At 42.2% G+C, this 20,401-nt stretch overlaps 1 protein-coding gene across 2 annotated transcripts in view; it reads right to left on the bottom strand.

The window, feature by feature from the left end:
* UBE4B (ubiquitination factor E4B) overlaps nucleotides 1–20,401 on the bottom strand; it is a 2,592,778-nt gene that overhangs the window by 1,709,951 nt on the left and 862,426 nt on the right. For both annotated transcript variants that reach the window (XM_044063145.1, XM_044063144.1), the window contains one exon: nucleotides 13,152–13,287. In XM_044063145.1, the coding sequence (XP_043919080.1) occupies nucleotides 13,152–13,287 (136 nt within the window). The remainder of the gene's footprint in view (nucleotides 1–13,151; nucleotides 13,288–20,401) is intronic.

The following is a 20,401-nucleotide window of genomic DNA, read 5'->3' as shown; positions in this document are numbered from 1 at the left end:
TGGGACTGTCACTCATTTCAACAATCCTACAGACATATTCCCATCTCCATCCCTCACTGCATCCTGTTGAGTCAAACACATCCACCAGATCTCTGGTCTCCATCAAAGGCCTCAAGCAAGAATTTACAAGTACGCAACCCCTTCCTTCCCTCCTTCCCTGAGGGGAAATTAACAAGCTTAGCCTTTTCACTCTTCTCCTACCTTCAGCCGGCTCCTAGAGGAGAAGGACTACTGACCTCTCCTAAGTCATATCATGGCTCTGTCCCACTATGCCAAGCAGGAGATGAACTTAAAAAAAAAAAACAAATGACAGCTTCCCCAGGAAATATTAGGGTTAGTAATGGAGAAACACCACTCTCGCCCTCCACAAGGAGATGGGGGAGGGGGGCTTTTGAGTGCCTCCTATCACAGTAACATGAAATGAAAAAACAGGCATAACCAGTGAGCAATGACTATTTAAACCTACAGGAATAGTGGACAAGAAATGCCTGGGAGTCTAGGGTGAACTCAACACTAGCCATGAGAATCAAACACCATCAGAGTCCTAGCACAATGACTGGAAAGGTATATGATGCCACTTCATCCCTCCACTAGGCTTCCCAGTCTGCATTTCACCAAAATCAGATGGTTCCTAAGGGTTGCATGACTCACTCACATAAAAGGAGGAGCAAGAGAGGTAGCCTCCTCCCAAAGCATAGCAAGACGTACTGTCCCCCCCTTAAGGGAAGATAGGAGCCATGGAAGGGGTAAGCACCAACAAGAAAATACAGTTGTATACACTTACCATAAATGTAGATGTTCGAGTGTATTTACTGTTGCAGTCATTACATTTGGGTAATCTGCTGGCAGGTTGCCCTCAGTTGGCCTGATTAACAAAATCTTGGGTCCTGCGTCGGTTGCTGTCCCTTCTTCCATGACGTCAGGTTGTCAGGGGTATAAAATATGCAGCCAACGCCATTACATCAGTTTTTCTTGCCCCAGATGGCAGGTGCCCCCCAAATGGAGAGCAAAATATATAAGTAATTAAAAACTCAAAAATATACCTCCAAACAAAAGCAAATACACCAAAAAGGCTTTTAAGCATAGTAAAAGAGAGTAGAGGTATAATAAGAGAAAAAACAGGGGGCTGGAGGGAGGGGAACCAGGACTGCAACAGTGAATACACTCGAACATCTTTATGGTAAGTGTACACAATTGTACTATGTTCTTCGTGTTTCACTGTTGCAGTCATTACATTTGGGTAGATTCCCAAAGCTATGGCTGGGTGGAGGGAATTATACAGCATTAGGACCAGCTATAAGGCCCTGCAGGACAGCAGTGGCAAAGCCAGCTCTGGATTTAGAGAAAAATGGTAAAAGGTAATGTATGGTGAACGTATGAAGTGAGCTCCAGGTAGCAGCTTCTAGAATGTCCCTGGTAGGAACACCTCTGAGAAAGGCTCTAAAAGTAGATGCAGTCCTGGTGGAATGGGATCTGATCCCCCTGGGGGATAGTTTTTCCATGGTGCATATAGCAGAAACAAATACAATGGCTTATCCATTTGGAAATGGTTTGCTTTGAAATAGCCTTTCCCTCTGCCCCTGGAGCAAATGCCACCAGCAGTTGTTCAGATTTTCTTTGAGATTTTGTCCTGTTTAAGTAAAGTCTAAGTTGTCTGTGTATATCCAATGAATACAGAATCCGTTCCCCCTTGTTCTGTGGATTGGGAAAGAAAATTGGCAAATGAACAGTCTGATTAAGAGCCACACTGGATACCACCTTAGGCATGAAGGATGAATTGGTCCTAAGAGATACCCTGTCCGCATGAAAAATGATGAAAGGCTCCACTGCCATAAGAGCCTGTAATTCAGAAATCCTTCTAGCTGAAGTGACTGCTAAAAGGAAAGCTGTTTGCCAGGAGAGAAATTTTAAGTCTGTAGTAGCAGCTGGCTCGAAAGGAGGGAGAGTGAGCTTTTCCAATACAAAATTGTGGTCCCAGGCAGGGGTTGGAGCTCTCCTGGGTGGTCTTAAGTTTTTGGCCCCTCTGAGACACTGCTTTAGCAGAGGATGAGAGAAGAGGGGAGGTTCTGTGTTGTAATGAGCTGAAATGGCTGAGGCATGGATTTTTATGGAAGAAAAGAACAGGCCCTTGTGAAGCATCTCAGTTAAGTACTGTAAAATCTGAGGAATGTTGGGCACTGCTGTGCTTATCCCTTGAGATTGATTCCAGGCACAGAATCTTTTTCATTTGCCAGCATAAGATTTCCTAGTACTAGGCCTTATTGCCTCCAAAATGATATCCATCAGAGGTTTGCTGAAGGATGCTAAGGGTGAATTTAGGTGATTAACCACGCTGCAAGATTCAACGTTTGGAGGTGAGTGTGCAGAATTTGGTTGTTCTGCTGAGACAGTAAGTAAGGTGTCTGAGGCAGGTGCCACGGTGGAAGGTCTGACACATTGCACAGAAGTGGGTAGCAGTGTTGGCGAGGCCAGTCTGGAGCAATCATAATAATTTTTGGTTTGTCCTGTTTGACTTTTAGTAGAACTTTGGAGAGCAGAGGCAGAGGGGGAAAGGCATAGACTGATAGGTTTTGCCAGCTGAAGGATAGGGCATCCACTTTCCAGGCTTTTTTGTGAGGAGTTCTTGTGCAAAATTTGTCCAACTGATAGTTCTGGGGTGAGGCAAAAAGATCTATGTCTGGGCTCCCCCATTTGCGTATCAACATGTTGAAAATCCGTGGTTCCAGTTTCCATTCGTGTGGGTCCATGAGATTTCTGCTTAGTTCGTCTGCCAGAGTATTCAGCTTTCCTGGCAGGAATTGAGCTTGTAGTTGTATTTGATAGGTCAAGGCCGTTTTCCACAATGCCATGACTAGTCTGCAAAGGGGGTAGGAGTGTGTACCCCCCTGCTTGTTTATGTACCACATAACAGTGGTGTTGTCTGTCTTTATCATTAATTGTCCTAGATGAAGACAGTCCTTGAAGGCTGTCAGTGCATTCTGTACAGCTAGCATTTCTTTTTGATTGATATGAAGGTGCATTTGATTTGGGCTCCATTTGCCCTGAATGCACTTCCCTGCCAGATGTGCCCCCCAAGCATAGTCTGATGCGTCTGTAGTTAGGGTTTGGGAGGCAAGGGGTGGTGTGAATGGCAGTCCCTTGTTTTGGTGGCAGGCCTCTGCCCACCATAGGAATTCTAGTTGCAGGCAAGGTATGATAGGAATCATTGTTTCCAGGCTGTGACAATGCTGACTCCACAGACTTTTTAAGTACCACTGAAGTTTCCTCAAATGCAGTCTTGCATATGGAATTAGAAGAATGCAGGAGGCCATGAACCCCAAGGCTTGCAGTATTTGCCTTGCAGAAAGCATGTTTTTTGTGGCCACCTGTTTGAAGTAAGTCACCAAATGAATTTGCTTCTCTGGCGTAAGGAAAGCCATCTGGGCAGTTGTATTCAAGCTTGCACACAGGAATGTAATTTTTGAGAGGGTACCAGTTGTGATTTCTTTTCATTTATAGTGTACCCTAGACAAGTTAGAACCCTTTTTACAAACGCTAGGTGATTTAGAAGATTGTCCTTGTTTTCTGCCTGAATTAGACAATCATCCAGGTATGGATATATTTGAATATTTCTTTGCCTGCAAAATGCGATTACTAGAGCCAGGCACTTTGTAAAGACCCTGGGCACAGTAGATAAGCCAAAGGGCAGTGCAGAGAACTGGTAATGCTAGTAGCCTGCTTTGAAGCGGAGGTATCTTCTGCAAGATTCCCTGTTTGGGATATGCAGGTAAGCCTCTTTTAAATCTAGAGTTGCCAACCAGGCATCTTTGCCTAGCATAGGAAGCAACTGTTGAAGAGTCAGCATCTTGAATTTTGGAATGTCCAGAAAGGTGTTTAGAGTAGATAGGTCCAGAATTGGACGCCATGATTGGTCTTTTCTGGGTACCAGGAAAAGTCTTAAATAGAAACCTTGTCCCTTTTCCTCTTCTGGTATTGGTTGAATAGCCCCCATGCTCATGATGGAAAGTACTTGTTTCTGGGCCTCTGCCCACTGATCTGGGGACAGGTCTGGCCATCCGTTTGGAATTGGCAACATGTGGAAATGAAATCTGTATCCCTGGTATACTATATTTAAAACTCATTTGTCCTAGGTTATAAGTTGCCAGTTTCTTGCATGAAGAGCCAGTTTCCCCCCCAAGGGGTGGCTAAAAGGTAAGTGCTTGGTAAGTGTAAAGGGAAGTCATTGAGACTGCTTACCATAGGGAGGTGTCTTGTTGTTTCCAGATTTGGAAGAGGAGGCACCCCATTGTTTTGTTCTGAAAGTCCCTTGTGACTGAAACCTGGAGCCTTTGGAATGTCTGGGTTTGACTTGAGTGGCTCTTGAAGGAACTGGAGATAAATCTTGGAGGTTGCACTTGAAAGAAATCTTTCACAGTTTGCATAGATTTAGCTTTATCTTCCATCTTTTTTAAAACTTCTTCAGCCTTATTACCAAAGAGATGGTCCTGTTGTAAAGGAGCATCCAACAATTTTGCTTTAACATGATCAGGCAGATTTTGCTCTTTGAGCCAAGCATGCCTTCTTAGCACAGACCCAGTTAAAGCAGCCCTGTAAGAGGCCTCCAAAGAATCAAAACCACATTGCAAAGTATGTTTTCCATCTTGTTCAGCTGAATGCAATAAATCCTGTAAATCTTTGTTTTCCACACAATCAGAAATTAACATAATTTTCTGTTTAAGCCGTCCCATGATATGCTGTTGATATTTTAGCATATGAAATTGGCAGTTTAAAGCCCTGATTGCCAAGGTTGCAGAAGTGTAAACCTCCTTACCCCATCTATCCAACGCCCTGGAATCTCTATCAGAAGGGATAGGATTTTTAGCAGTAGAAGCCTTAATGCCCTTGGGACCCTGAGAAATGGTTTCAGGATCTGCAACAGGATTTTTGAAAAGGAATTTGTGGGAGTCAGGAACCCTGTAGTATCTGTCTGGCTTACAAGGAGCTGGAGGCAGAGAATCAGGAGCCATACTAGATTCTGAAAAAACATCATCAACAATGTCTAGAACAGGAGGTATAGCCAAAGGCCTATGCTAAGGGAGAAGAAGAAAATCCTTAAGTCTCTTTTTAGATTCAGAGAAATCCTGACTTTCCCAGTGGAAATGTTCCCTTAAGGTATGTAAAGTTTCTCCAAAAGAAAAATCCTCAGGGGGAGAAGCAGAAGGAATGGAATCTTCTGCATCAGAGTCCTCATAAGTAGGTATAGACAATTCCTGTTCATTAGAAGAGTCAGAAGAAACAGAATCCTGTTCAGAAGACTCAATCAATGTTTTGCCTAGGCCTCTTAGAAGGGGGGGGGGGGGTGGCTACCCCTGATCAGAGTAATTAAATCTTCAGCCATTTTGATCATTTATTTTTTAGGCATAGGTCGTGATTTTGGCCTTAGTTTTGAAGATGGCGTTGGTCTAATATACAAATCTGTAGGCCTGAAAACACCCTCAGAAGCCGGTGCCTGCATAGCGGCTCCGGATTTTGGCCTTAGCTTTGAAGATGGCGTTGGTCTAATATACAAATCTGTAGGCCTGAAAACACCCTCAGAAGCTGGTGCCTGCACAGTGGCTCCGGACCCATCCAAGCTAGAGACATCCGCGGGTTCCATAATTGAAGCATCTCGCGGCATACCGGACTTTGAATGGGTCTCAGTAGAGGCCTGCGAATCAGAAGTAGCGGGTATCAGGGGCTGCGAAAGCGCCTCACTGTGTACTGGCGAACTGGCTTAGGAGAAGCATCGTCGGCAGTTTTGGACCTCAACAGCCTGTCTCTGTCTTTTTCTTTGCGTTTTTTTAGGTATTCCGATAGTCGGATTGCTAACCGAAGACATTTCTGGATAATTAAAGCGTGAGGCAAAATATTTAGAAACAAAAATGTACTGATGTTTGATTAAATAAAGCACAAAACCGACAGCAAGGTACGTTGTGGTCAGGGCCTAGGCAAGGAATGCAGTACAAATGAAAATCCTTATGAGGTATTGCTTCTCACAAGTAATACAATTAACTTTTACTGACATCTGTAAGGAGCAAGAAAAAGTTTCCCCAATGGGGTACTTAGCTTTTTAGTTGAAGACTTCGGATCTGAAACCCGAAAACGAAAATTTCAGGAGTCGGCCGACCAGCACTTGCGAACTGCTTCTGCTTCGGGCACTGCGCGGCAACAAAGACTGCATGTTTTATACACCTGACAGCATGGAAGAAGGGACAGCAACCGACGCAGGACCCAAGACTTTGTTAAACAGGCTGACTGAGGGCAACCTGCCAGCAGATTACCCAAATGTAATGACTGCAACAGTGAAACATGAAGAACATCCAGCAGGACTCTTACCAGTCAAGGATATTAACAGTACCTGGTGAGGACATTTACAGGAAAAAGAGGAAATCACAGTGAGACAAAGGACCCTCAATTCTCAAGACTATGTACAGGACAGAGGAACTCCTAAACTCTTAGTAATGGACTGCATCAATGGATGAATGGGCCAAGGGTGTGAAGACCAATCACTGCCTCCCCCCCACTGTCCAGAAGCCTAGGTGAAGTGAGAAGACAGACCAGAAGATAGCACAGCTCATTGAAATCAGTACACTAAGACTTCAGACCTGAGAAGGTAGCAACTATACAGACCCACAGAAAAGTAAACGGCTCTCCATGGGACAGTCCGCTCGCTAGGAGATAGCATGGGTTGCCAACAATGGAAACCCTACACAGGAAATAAACAGGAGACCCTCCTGGCTCAGTTCAGAGGACGAAAGGGAGTACAACCAGCAAGGGAATAATCTTCCAAAGAAGGACCAGTCTCCACTGCCTACTTTGTGAAAGAACCAGACTACATACTGCTGCCTCAAGGAGGACATAGTAATAGGGAAAGGAGATGGCAGGAAACCTGCCCAATGAGATGTCTCAAAGTGGAAAGCCCCTGCCAGCACCCCCAAAAAAGAAAAAGAACCCCCCCCCCTTCCCTGAGGTAATGGGAGGGGAAACCTCCTTCACCTGAAAAGGTGAATGCTGAGCCCCATTCCGGAGGTATATGCAGACCTGTAGAAATTCAGGATACGAAGAACACAATCCCAAACAGACCCACACGTGACTGTCAGGCAGGGGATGCATCTCTCAGAAATTGTAATCTCTGCTCAAATAGCCGCATCCTAACCTGGCACAGGGACAAAACAGTACTCGTCACTTAAGCCAAGGCATCTGCTGTATTCAAATATGATGCTCTAAATGAGGATCCAATAGGGTTGCCATTGACAATAAATAAAACAGACACTCCTTGATAAGGGCTTCAGCCTCCAGCCTCCTGAAGTACAACCTGTACAAGGGGAGACTGGGTCCGAAGATGTGCAAAACAAAGACTATTATTCTTCCTTTTGTTTACTGGGGGATTGTCTGACTGGGTTTAGTCAAAAACCTTTTCAGCTGAGATCCAGGGAGAAAAGCTCCAGTATATTACAAGCATTTTTAAACAGATATTCACTAATATATACGAAGAGACATTAAATAATACACATCAACAATTAAATATACATTTGCTAATTAGATTACATTCATACGAAAGGAAAGTAATCATTACAATACAAAAGATACGTGTGCATTTTAGCAGATGTTGAACATCCAGCATTTGAAGAGGTGTTATTAGTGGGTATGTCAGATGTGTAATAAGATCATGTCAATAATGCTCTGACATTCAAAGAAATGGAAGTGAGGTAAGGAACTCTGTAGGGCAGAAAATGTTAACACTGTAGTTAAGAGGTAGGGTATTAAGAAAGTTCAGAGAAAATTACATATTGCTATCATAAGATTTATATTAGAAGTACACAGATGAAGGATGAGCAGTGTCACAAACTACGTATATGGCTTAGAGTTTCTAGTAAAACTATTCTAGTACTGGTAAAGACTAGTTGTGGAACATAAGATTCTGAGTTAATAAAAACGGTTTGATGACATAGCAAGCTGAAGATTACAGTGGCATCTATCCTGGAGATGTACAGGAGCAGATCCATTGATTTGCCAAGTGAAGTTTTAATTGTTTTAAATGGGCTGCATTCTGAATGTATTTTAGGGGTCTATATTATTTCGGCGAACGCTTAAAATAGCAAATGCTGTTTAATCGACCCAATAAAGTCGAAATCCCAAAATCCCGAATACACGGAACATCAATTTTTTTCCCCAGGGAAAAACATCACTGGGCCGTGTTCAGGACTTTGCCATTTCCTCCACTGTAGTGCAATCCCGGAGTTGGCATACTTAAGTAGGGGGTGAGGAGGGGCACAGCCCCCCCCCCCCATTATTTATTTTTTACGGATCAGCGATTTTTCCCCGAGAAAAAAATCTCTGTTCCATGTGTTCGAGATTTAGGGATTTCGACTTTAATGGGTCGATTAAACAGCGTTCACTATTTTAAGTGTACGCTGAAATAATACAGACCCGATTTTAGTGGTAGTGGGATGTGGTTCTGTGGTTTAGCTAAAGTATTTGAATATAGAGTGTCATCTGCAGTATTAGATGATTTGATTTACAGTAATTAGTGATTTTTCTCTAGAGAGTAAAATTCTATTGGGGGAGTAGTACTGTTTGAAGTTGTTAAGGGCTGGACAATATTCTGGCCTACAGAGAAGTCTGTGTACTATAGTTAGCTGAGAAAGGGTTTGGAGATGGAAATCTAACCAGTTTAATTCTCTGATGGTTAGGCAGTGGTCTGTTTTACTGTTACACTTTACTACACATTTGGCTATTTTATTATAACATTGCTCAAGTCTGGACAGTTGTGAGACTTGAGGGCTAGTGAAGACTGGGGCAGCACAGAGGAAAGATGGGAGTAAGAAAGTAGAGGCTACACTTTTTCAGGCTAGGTCAGTGAGGTAGGTTTTACTGTTTATAATGTAACTAGTTTTGATGAGATCTTTGACCACGTGATACACGATGGTCAAATTTCAACTGGTCATCTATGAAGAAACACTGTAATCTTTGGTGGTTTACTTGTTTTATGATTGCGTTGTTGGCAGATGAGATAGTGAATAGTATTGTTTTGGGGTAAAGAGGAGTAATTTAGTTTTTTTTTTACAGTTTAGAAGTAATTTTTAATTATTTAGCCATATTTCAATTGATATGGATTGTTGTGCAAGGTCTTCCAAGGTTAGAGAGAGAAATTTGGCAGGGCAGATTAGGGTCCAGTCATCAACATACTGAACTAGGGTAGCATTTTGTAGCAGTGTAGAGGTCACTGATGAATGAGTTAAAAAGTATGGGGCCTTGTATAGATCACTGTGGAACACCAATAGCTATTAGCAAAAAGGTGGAGAAATCATTTTTCCAGTTCACTACTTCTGCTCTGTACGACAGGCAGCTACGGAATCACTGCAATAGAAAGATGGTGAGCCCTAAGGGTGTGAATTTTAAGAGTTGCTGGTGGGAGATTGTATCAAAAGCTTTTGGTAAGTCTAGGAAGATGGTACAGAATAGACCTCTGACATTAACAAAATTTAGCAAAGCAGTAGTTGTCCTGTGATAAGGACGGAAGCTGTATTGGGTTGAAAACAGAGGCCGATTATCTATTTTAGTTGAGAAAGTGCATCTTAATACATTTTTTTAATATTTTTGACAGGGAAGATAAAATGGCAGTTGGCTTACAATCTGAAAAATCTGTATAGATTTTGCCCTTGTGCAGTAGAATAAATGTTTTTTTTTCCACAGCAAGGGGACTATTTTTAAATACGGATCCAGTTGTCAGACTGAATATGCAATAGCCTCAGCCACTAGTTTAAGATATTCGCCAAGTAGACTGTCAACAACAGTTGCAGTAGGATTTAATTAATTTTGTAGGTATTTTTTGATTGTTTCTATGGAAACTGGTTGGAAAGAGAAATGCTGAAGGAGATTATTTGATTGAGAAGAGCCTGGTTGGTTAATTCCTGTATAAAGTGGGTACTGAATTGGTTGGCTATGGTTTCATTTTATTTCTCTGTATTTGATGTTAGCTGTGTAGCTTGCCTTGGACTTAAGTTTCTTCACTGTGACCCAGAACAGCTTTGGATAATTAGTGTGTATGCTTTGATTAGTTGAGTAATAGGTTCTCTTATTACTGCTGCTAAGTTGTTTCATAGGTTTCTTGGCCATCTATGTGTTAGCAAAGTAGGAGCATTTTTACTTTATGCACAGACCTTCTAGGTCGTTTTTCTTTGTTTCATGAGTCCTTTAGTTGCTAAGAACAGCCATGGGCAATGTTAGCTTTGACTCTTTATTTTTGGGGGGGGGGGGGGTTACAATAGCCAGAAAGATTTTACTGAACTCACTAACAACATCATGTATGGGGAGAGTCTTCAGTAACTCCCATAAAAGAGATGTAGTAGATTAATAACATAACCATGAAAAGCTGTAAGTTTTCCTACCAGGCTGTAGTTGTGCGTTTTGGAGCTGTTGCTTTAGTGTTTTATGGTATAAAATGCCAAGTGATCAGATGAGGGCCCTGAGCCCAAAAGTGCCAGAGTCAAAGAGCTTCCTGCCAAACCTTCCTGGGCCACTCTGTTCACTAGTAGAAGGAAAGACCAAAAAAACTAAGGGTGATGAGAGCCATTCAAGCTACCCTGAGGAAGTCCACACAAGTTTTTGTTTCAGTCTGGACTTTGATGTGAAGGCTCAGAAAAGAAAGGTCTATGATGTCTCCATGTTCATGTTTTCTTCTGCACCAGAAAGATTCTTGGATAAAATCTTTTCACTGTTTGATCTTGGGGAACAGGCTCTATGCCCATAAAGACAGCACTTGCTGCAAAATAGCAGGAACACAACGGTTATGCACTTACCATAATGACAGATCCATGTTGTTAGATTATTGTCAAGTTCAGCTGTGGGTTCTCAAATATGACAGGCTATGACCTTGGCACCAATGCTGAAGCTTTTCGGTTCCAGGGCTCAGACTCCTCTACCCATAACTCCCTGGTCTCTACCCTACTACTTCCAATCGAGTCTGCCCCCAATAAAACAACTTACTAAAGCAAAAGCAAATAACCTTACTCTAATGAAATGGGCATTACTCTGGCTCATTAGTAAGCGGTATAAAGGTGACTGTGTCATGGTTATAGAGCAATGACAGTGATAACTGCTTACTGACATGGGATGCCAAGGTCGACCTGTCCTCAGAGTCTCATTAGTTACAATCTGGTAGGGGGCTGGTGGCAGGGATGTGGAACCAGATGAAAATCAGACAAAAATGGATCTATCACTATGGTAACTGCATGACTTTTTGTCCAATGTTGGCTATTTTTATCCAATTAAACTGTGGGACAGATTTCCAAGCATACAGTCCCAGGCAGTATCAAGGAAACATATTCCATATTCCTAAGAATGGTGTAGCCAAGGGATAAACAGGATATGGATTGTTCAACCAGTTTACAATGCAACACAAATGTACGAACTGCTGACCAAGTAGCAGCTGCACACATATCAATAGGAAGTCTGTTGGCAAAGGCTGTAGAAATGGCCACAGCCCTGGTGCTGGTGGAATGATCTTTAGGGTTCAATTGTGAGAATAAACCCTTTTTATTGTAGACAAATGTAATGCAGTCAGATAACCATCTAAACAATATAACCTTAGCCAGTGCCTTGCCTAATTGTATGTCTGGAGAAAGTCACAAAAAGGTGATCAGACTTCCTAAAAGTCTTAGTTCCATGAAGGTAAAACTTGCAGTGGCAATGAATGTCCAGCATATGAAGCATATATTCAGCTTTGTTAGAAAACTGTGGGGAAAAAAGACAGGAAGATTTAATGTCTGATTCAGATTAGCTTCAGATACCTCTTTAGGAAGGAAAGATACATTTATTCTCAGTGAAACCCTGTCTTTATGGAAAAACAAATAATGATGTTTGCAGGAAAGTGCTTGTAATCTCTGACATATGCTTTAGTTGACATAGCCACTAGAAATACTGTTTTCCAATAAAGGAATTTCAAATCCACTGATGCTGCTGGCTCAAATGGCAGCTGGGTCAATGATTGCAACATGACAGTAATGTCCCAATGAAGGAAATGGATCTCTAATTGGGGGCCGAATACAGAATGCTCCCTTTAAAAAGGCTTTGGAAATCTTCAAGCGAGGCTACAGAAGAGTTCTTCTGGCCTACATGAAAATAAGAGATGGCTGCCAACTGCACTTTGACAGACGAGCAGCTAGACCCATTGTGAACAATTTCTGATAAAAACTCTAAAATGGAGGGAACAGGAGCTGAAAAGGGGTCCAAACCTTTGGCTGATGCAAAAACAGAAAATCTTTTCCATTTGCTATGCTACACCTTTAAATGGCATGTTTTTGAAAGGCTGACAAGATTTGAACAACCCACTTAATATATAATTTGGCAATAGTCACAAACCTAAATGCTGACTGGAAAAGATGGCTAAACTAAACAGGGGTCTAACCGGGTTTCCTCCCATGTTACAAAGAAGTGTCTGGAGCATTTCTCCACCCCACCTCCACTGAAAATTGGCTTGTTCCAAGTCAGACTTTCCCGGTTAACAAATGTTAAACAAATAAATAAATAAAAACTGTTTACAGCTTGAGAGAGATGGTAACAGAGTCAATTCAGGCAAAAGTACAATCTTAAATGCAGGGAGCACAATAATTTCTGATAAGTGAAGATCAGACACAGCCCTTGTTAATTTGCATCAAGCATAACATAAAGGAAATGAAATGTTTACATCTATGTCTGACTGCCACAACCAGTCAGTGACAAAGAAGCTCTTTGGTCAGATTTGAAAAGTTAGTTTACCAGGCAGATCTTTGTCCAGTTAACAAAACTACATAAATTAAAATAAAATATATATGATCCACTAATACGTATAAAGTACCAGTAATATACTTTAACTCTCCAGAGCCATTTCACTTGTTGGGCAGTACAGGGAAGGTCCCAAGTTAATATGCAGCAGGCTGTTTATGCAGAAAAATAACAGGCTAGTAGTGTTTATCTGAACCACTACAGCTACAATGAACAGACACCATTTTTTTTAATTGTCTAACACAAACAATTGTATCTATACTTCATTACAGGGTACTTATTTTATCTTACTCCTAACAAAACCAATTTCTATTACTTTAAATACTATTACTACATAACCTGCTGAAATACATATCACAACTACATACCTTTGGAGCTTTTCTCTCCTCTATTCCAACTCTGTCAAAACATTCAATGAGGTAGTTCAGCATCTCTGTCTCTTTACACGATTCAATGGTAAAGCGATCACTAACAGAATCCAAAGCTCCACTGGGTGCAGGCAGGCTATGTGAAAAAATTAGAAATTTTAAGAAAATATACCTCTGAAAAGCAATTAGTTTCATTTTTAACAAAAGACAAAAACAAGGTATATTTCTGATGTGCAGGTTATACACTCTCACTTTTCACTGCAAACACATTGTTTTGTGATTATGGCCATAATTTCTAACTAAGTCTGTGCCACATAAAAGTAACTTCTCAACTGTAGGCACAATGACAAGGTATGTTGTTTCCATAGGTTCCTACTAAGCTTACAGACTCAGACATGTGACCCAGCACAGACAGGACACTAACAATGGTCCCAATTAAGGAGATTTTCCTCATATACCCCAGGTGAAAATAAGGATCTTTCAACACGGACTACATTCATGACACAATTCTGGGAGTATTTCTGAATTATTTTTCTGGCTAGCCATGACAAAGATAAAATTAACTTGCACGTTTTGTTTTAGCACCAGCACAGAGTCCAACAGTAGCATAAACGTGTGTTACAGGCTACAGCTAACAAGTTAAATCTTGCACTATAATTTACCACTTACTTTCTTTTGTCCTAATTCTCAGCCAAACTTCATTTTGAACTTTTCAACAAATCTTGCCAGTTTTCATTTAAAAGTTACAAATCTTCCATACTCTGACAATTCACTCTTTAAACCATGACTTCATAGAGGTTCTTATTAATCAAGATGGCCTGTAACCATAACTTCATCAAATGCATTTCCCTTTGTACAGCTTTACACCAAAACTCTAGGCTAAGAAATTATATATAAAAGATCTTACAGCATTACCACTGTGTTATGATAATTTTGTGACTCATGTGAGGCAGGTAAGCCACCAGTGTAAGCTCTTGTGCTACTGCACTTACTCTAAATATAGGTTCATAGGTAGGTACTAGGCTATCAGCCCAAGAGCCTACGCAAGCTTAGCCAGCAAGGTTCCATAGCTTACGCCACCCAAGAAAGTTATTTTCCTGTGCCACTGTCCAGCAGAGACACAGAAGTGATCCCCGGGGTGTATTTCCTATTTCCCATCCACTCATCAAGATTTTTCTTGAAGAGTGCTAATGAAGAACTTTGCTTGACAAAGATGGGTAGCTTGTTCCAGAGTATAGGAAGTCTCTGGGACAGGAATCTATCCCTCCAGCATGTCCTGTTTATTGTGGTGACAAGGGTTAGGGTCCCTAGAGTGTAGCTCAGAGGGATTGGGATTTCTTTAGGTGTAACATGTCCAACAGCTGTGGGTTTGACATAGCTTTATATGTTAGGCAGAGATCACCTCGGAGTAGGCAATATGCTACGGAGTAAAGCTCGAGTTTTTTGAGACAGTCAGTGTAGGGCATTTGTTTGAGGCCAGTAATCCTCTTTGTGAGGTACTTCTGTGGCCTTTCCAGCTGCTGCAGATGTCTTGTGAAGTACATTCCAAAAGGGGCATTGTACTCTATTAATGGGTCTAATGAGTGCTGAGTAGAGGGGAACAATGACCTCTTTTTTCTGGATGAGAACCCTTTTATGATGAGGTGTGCCACGTAGAAGGACTTCCTGACTACTGTGGCGATGTGACTATCAAAGGAGAGACTACTGTCCACCTGGGTCCCAAGGTCTCATCACACATTCTGTGTTAAGTAGATTGCTGCCTATATGGTAGTTCATGGGTACAGAGTTTTTACCAAAAAATACCTTTCAACTGTCCAGATTTTCGGAGAATGTCCACATTTTTGTCTCATATTTTTGGCCTATCCCTCATAAAATCTGTGGTTTTCTGTAAAAATCACTGAGGATTGAAGTAACTAATGTCATACATTTGAGTTTCAGACTTCATTACCTTCAGAAAAAGCAGACTAATGCAAACGCTGTTATTCTAGCAACTTTCCAAGTCTATAAGAGCAATATTTAAAATCTCTGTTTTTGGGCCTTTGCCCCCCCCCCCCCTTTTATTTTAGGCTTGTACAGATTTCTTGTGCTAAGAGGTTGAGCGGTATGCTCTAAGATGACATGGATACTTCTTTCTTAAAAAGTAGTGGGTCCTGTATTAGTTGGTCTATGTCCTCCACTTTACCACAATGGGGCTTGCAGGTGGTTTCAAGGGTATGGCCTGGATCATTCAGTATAAGGTCATTTTTGTATCAAGAATCACACTTTTGGAACATATTACCTCAAAAGGTTTCAAAAGTCATAAAATTCCGGTCAAAATTGATGAAGATGAAGATGAAGATGTAGCGTTCGGGACCACTTAAAAAAAAAAAACCTGCCAAGTTAAGCTATTTACAAGTCCAGAAAGTAAATCTGTCACAATAGATACAATTTCACTTAGGTTAAGTTGTTTAGATTCACTCTAGAGGACAGCTTGACTAGAAAGAGAAAATAAATCAAGCAGAATCAAGGGGCCACCTGTAGCATGGAGGTGAGGGACTATTATGTCAGTAGTAATCAGCGGCTTGCAGAATGGTATAGTCGGAGACAATTCCCAATTCCACATAACCACATCACATTCAAAATATCACAACTAACGTAACAGATTATATGGGAAGGTTACTGGAGAAAACTTCTCAACATGGGATCAAAATGTTCAACACCGGAAGTATACCCCTCACTGGTGAGATCAGATCATAAACTAATCTCGCTGGAGGTCCTCATCCCGCCTCCACCTGAAACAAAAAAGACCACAGTGAAAAACTTCTCAAAAGCCGATTTCACACTTCTAAAAACTAGTGTGGTCTCCTTTAAGGACCCTGAGCCAGTGGTAAACATTACTCAAACCGCTGAATCACTTACAAATGCCTTCTACCAGCACCTACAGGACTGCATGGATCAGGCAATCCCAAACAAAACTAAGACTCTCTGTACCAAAGGCAAGCGTCCAGTCTGGTGGACCCCAGCCATAAACAAGCTCTACAACTAAAGGAGGAAGCTACTACAAGATAGAGCAAAATCCTTGAAAGGTAAGACACCTTTGATCATTATAAGTAAAAAACTAAGAGCTCTCATAAAATCATCCAAGGCAAATTTTGAGAGAAAAATCGCCAAGGACTCTAAAGACAATCATAAGGCCTTCTTTATCTATGTTAGAAACCTAGGAGGAAACTCCCAGATATGCTCAGAATTAGTTCAAAATGATGTGAAAATTACTGAACCTACACACATTGCCAACATACTGGCTGACAGGTTCAGTGCAAACTTCTCCCCTCCCCAAAAGGAGAGATATCTATTCCAGAGGATTGTTGCCCCCAAACATCTCCAATGCCCAGGTGAGAACTGCCCTCACTAAGGCAAAAAACACAGCATCCATGGGACCGGATGGTGTCCCCGGCTGTGTGCTTAATGAACTCAACGAGGAATTAAACCCACAGTTAGGACAGCTGTTTAATCTTAGCCTCACCTCAGGATATTACCCAAGGAGTGGCGCACGCGACTGTGGTCCCACTTCATAAGGGCGGTGCCTCCACAGACCCTGGAAATTACCGCCCCATTAGCTTGACAAGCCTTATCTGCAAAGCCATGGAGAGGATCATAATGGAACTCATAAATAAAGACATAGGGAACTTGCAGACTTTGGATCCAACCCAGTTTGGCTTTGTCAAAGGCAGATCCTGCCTCTTAAACTTGGTTGACTTTTTCGAGACAGTCACCAAGGCCATTGATGAGGGAAAGGCAGTCCATACAGCCTACCTCGACCTGGCAAAGGCCTTCGACACAATACCCCACTCAGGTATCATCGAAAAACTCATCAGCTTGAATGTAAACCCATACATCACAAGATGGGTTGCAAACTGGCTAAGTGACAGAACCCACAGGGTCAGAGTTGCTGGAGCCATGTCAGACTCAAAGCCTGTCACAAGTGGTGTCCCACAGGGCTCAGTCCTGGGTCCACTCTTGTTCGGCATCTACTTTTCTGAAGTACAAGCAAACACAGGAGGGTTATGGCTGACAAAGTTTGCAGATGACTGCAAACTGGGCGCCATAGTAGAGAACACATCTGACACAGATATCCTCCAGAAGGGCCTCACAGAAGCGGATAACTGGTGCCAGAGCCATGGCCTGAAGTTAAACGCCAAAAAATGCATAGTCATACCCTTCGGGAAAAACAAGGTTACCCCTAGCTACCATATAGGTGGCAATCCACTGAGCACAGAAAAAGTCATCAGGGATCTGGGGACCCAAGTTGACAGTAGCCTTCGCTTTGACACTCATGTTGCTAAAGTAGTTAGGAAAACCTTCTATATCGCCCACCTGATCATGAAGGGATTCACATCTAGATCAAGGGAGGTCATCGTTCCCCTGTACTCATCACTCATTAGACCTATGATTGAGTACAATGTCCCGTTCGGAATGTATCTGACCAGACACCTGCTGCAGCTTGAAAGGCCCCAAAAGTTCCTCACCAAAAGGATAAAGGGTCTCAAAAATATGTCTTATGCTGCCCGACTGAAAGAACTCCAGCTCTATTCAGTCTCATACCGCTTGCTCAGAGGTGACCTGTGCCTGACATATAAGGCCATGTCAAACCCAGATTTGATGAATATGCTTCACCTCAGAACATCTAGATCCCTCAGAACCACAAGGGCGGGAGACTTAAACCTTGACACGGTTATAAATAGAACGTGCTGGAGGGACAGATTCATCACCCAGAGACTCCCTATGCTGTGGAACAAAATCCCGGTACATGTGAGGCAGAGCACCTCGCTGGCCTTGTTCAAGAGGAATCTTGACCAATGGATGGGAGATCGCAGATATACTCCAGGGATTACTTCAGTGTCACTGCTTGACAGAGGCACAGAAAAATGATAGGCATAGTTTTTATTCAAACTAAAGGGGTGGCGAAAGCCACATAACTATGGGCTAGGCTTATAAATGCCCTTGGGCAGATAGCCTAGTATGAACCTATGAACCTATGAACATTGTGCAGTCATAAAATCTCCCTCAAATCAGTTGAGATAGATACCTGCTAGTAGATATCACTCACTACCTGGCTGTTTCCATGCTAATGCCAAAGATTTGATTAGGCAAAAGAACTTCCATTTCTACTGTGTACTTGAAAACAAAGGAGGATTGGATTGCCTGGGTTTACTAGCTCACAGGATTGAGAACTGGACTGATGTTTCTCTAGAAGAAGTTAAAACAGAATAAGCACACTGTTTACTTATGCCCCAAGCTCCTAAATTAAATAATGTGAGATCTACACTGAAAAAAAGTGTGACACTTTTGTTATTAAAGAGGGTTTCAATGTCCAAGAAGCATCTGACAAAGGTGATTAAAATCAAAGACACTAGAGTGCTCAGTAAACATGTTTTTCCAGTGAAACTAGCTAAAAAAGTGCTGCATTTATGCACTGTCTCAGAATCTATCGGCAGAATAAATAGAAAACATGCTAGGTATTACCCATCCTACTTAAAATTATTTTTCCCCGACAGGACAAATCTTCTCTGCCCTAGAGGAAGTCAAAGCTAAAATTAAGCAACTACTTACACATGCTACTATACTACTAAACAGGCAGCTTACCTAGTTTTCACACAAGATGCTGCACTACAGAAATGAGACAGCAGATGACTACTACAAGGGAAGAGAGCCTTATCCAGACTTTTACTGAAGATGCCAGGAACGGCATGAAAAGCACAGTTGTGTACACTTACCATAAATGTAGATGTTCGAGTGTATTCACTGTTACATCAGTTTTTCTTGCCCCAGATGTCAGGTGCCCCTATAATGGGAAGCAATTATATGTTACGTTACACCTCCAACAAAAAGCAAATACACCAGAAAGCTCAAATACACCAAACAAGAAGGAAAGGTAGAGCCAAGAGAAGTCATGGGGCTGGAGGGAGGGTAACCAGGACTGCAACAGTGAATACCCTTGAACATCTACATTTATGGTAAGTGTACACAACTGTACTATGTTCTTCATGTTTCACTGTTGCAGTCATTACATTCGGGTAGATTCCCAAAGCTAAGGAAGGGAGGAGGAAGTTAGAGAGCATTAGGACCAGTTATTACGCCCTGCAACACTGCAGTGGCAAAACCAGCTCTGGATTTAGAAAAAACTGGCATGTGGTAATGCTTGGTGAAGGTATGAATAGAGTTCCAGGTAGCAGCTTCTAGGATGTCCCTGGTAGGGACCCCTCTGAGAAAGGCTGCAGAAGTAGATGCAGCCCTGGTGAAATGAGATCTGATCCCCTGTGGGGTAGGTTTTCTATGGTGCTTATAGCAGAAAAGAATGCAATGAGCTATCCATTTAGAAATGGTTTGCTTTGAAATGGCCTTCCCCTTTGCCCCTGCAGCAAAGCCAACTTGCAGCTGTTCAGATTTTCTGAGAGGCTTAGTCCTGTCCAAATAAAATCTAAGTTGTCTGTGCACGTCCAAAGAGTGCAGAATTCATTCTCCTTTGTTTTGTGAATTAGGGAAAAAGGTAGGCAAATGAATGATCTGATTTAGGGACACACGAGACACCACCTTGGGCATAAAGGAAGGATTGGTCCTGAGGTAAACCCTGTCTGCATGGAAGATAATGAAGGGCTCCACTGCCATGAGGGCCTGCAATTCACACACTCTTCTTGCTGAAATGATGGCTAGAAGGAAGGCTGTTTTCCAAGAAAGGAATTTCAACTCTGCAGTTGCAGCTCGTTCAAATGGAGGGAGAGTAACCTTTTCCAATACAAAGTTAAGGTCCCAGGCTGAAATAGGGGCTCACCTGGGGAGTCTTAAATGTTTAGCCCCCTGAGGAATTGCTTTAACAGGGGGTGAGAGAAGAGGGGTGGTTCAATATTATAATGTGCTGAAATTGCAAAGGCATGAATTTTAATTGACAAGAAGGATAAGCATTTGTGGAGCAGTTCTGTTAAGTACTGAAGAATATGAGGTAAACTGGGCACAGTAGTGCCCATACCCATGGTCTGGCTCCAGGAACAGTATCTTTTCCACTTTTCAGCATAGGATTTTTTAGTACTACATCTCCTTGCTGCCAGAATGACCTCCAGCACCTGCTTACTGAGGGATGCTATTGGAGAGCTCAAGGAATTAGCCAGGCTGCAAGGTTCAGGGTTTGAAGCTCAGGGTGCAGAGTCTGGCCCACCTGCCGGGACAGCAGGGAAGGTGTCTGAGGAAGGTGCCATGAATCCAACAGTATCATTCTG

Source organism: Protopterus annectens, chromosome 2.part1 (assembly GCF_019279795.1).
Source record: "Protopterus annectens isolate FY-2018-M chromosome 2.part1, PAN1.0, whole genome shotgun sequence".
Taxonomy (NCBI): Eukaryota; Metazoa; Chordata; order Ceratodontiformes; family Protopteridae; genus Protopterus; species Protopterus annectens.
This window is presented reverse-complemented; position numbering and strand designations above follow the sequence as displayed.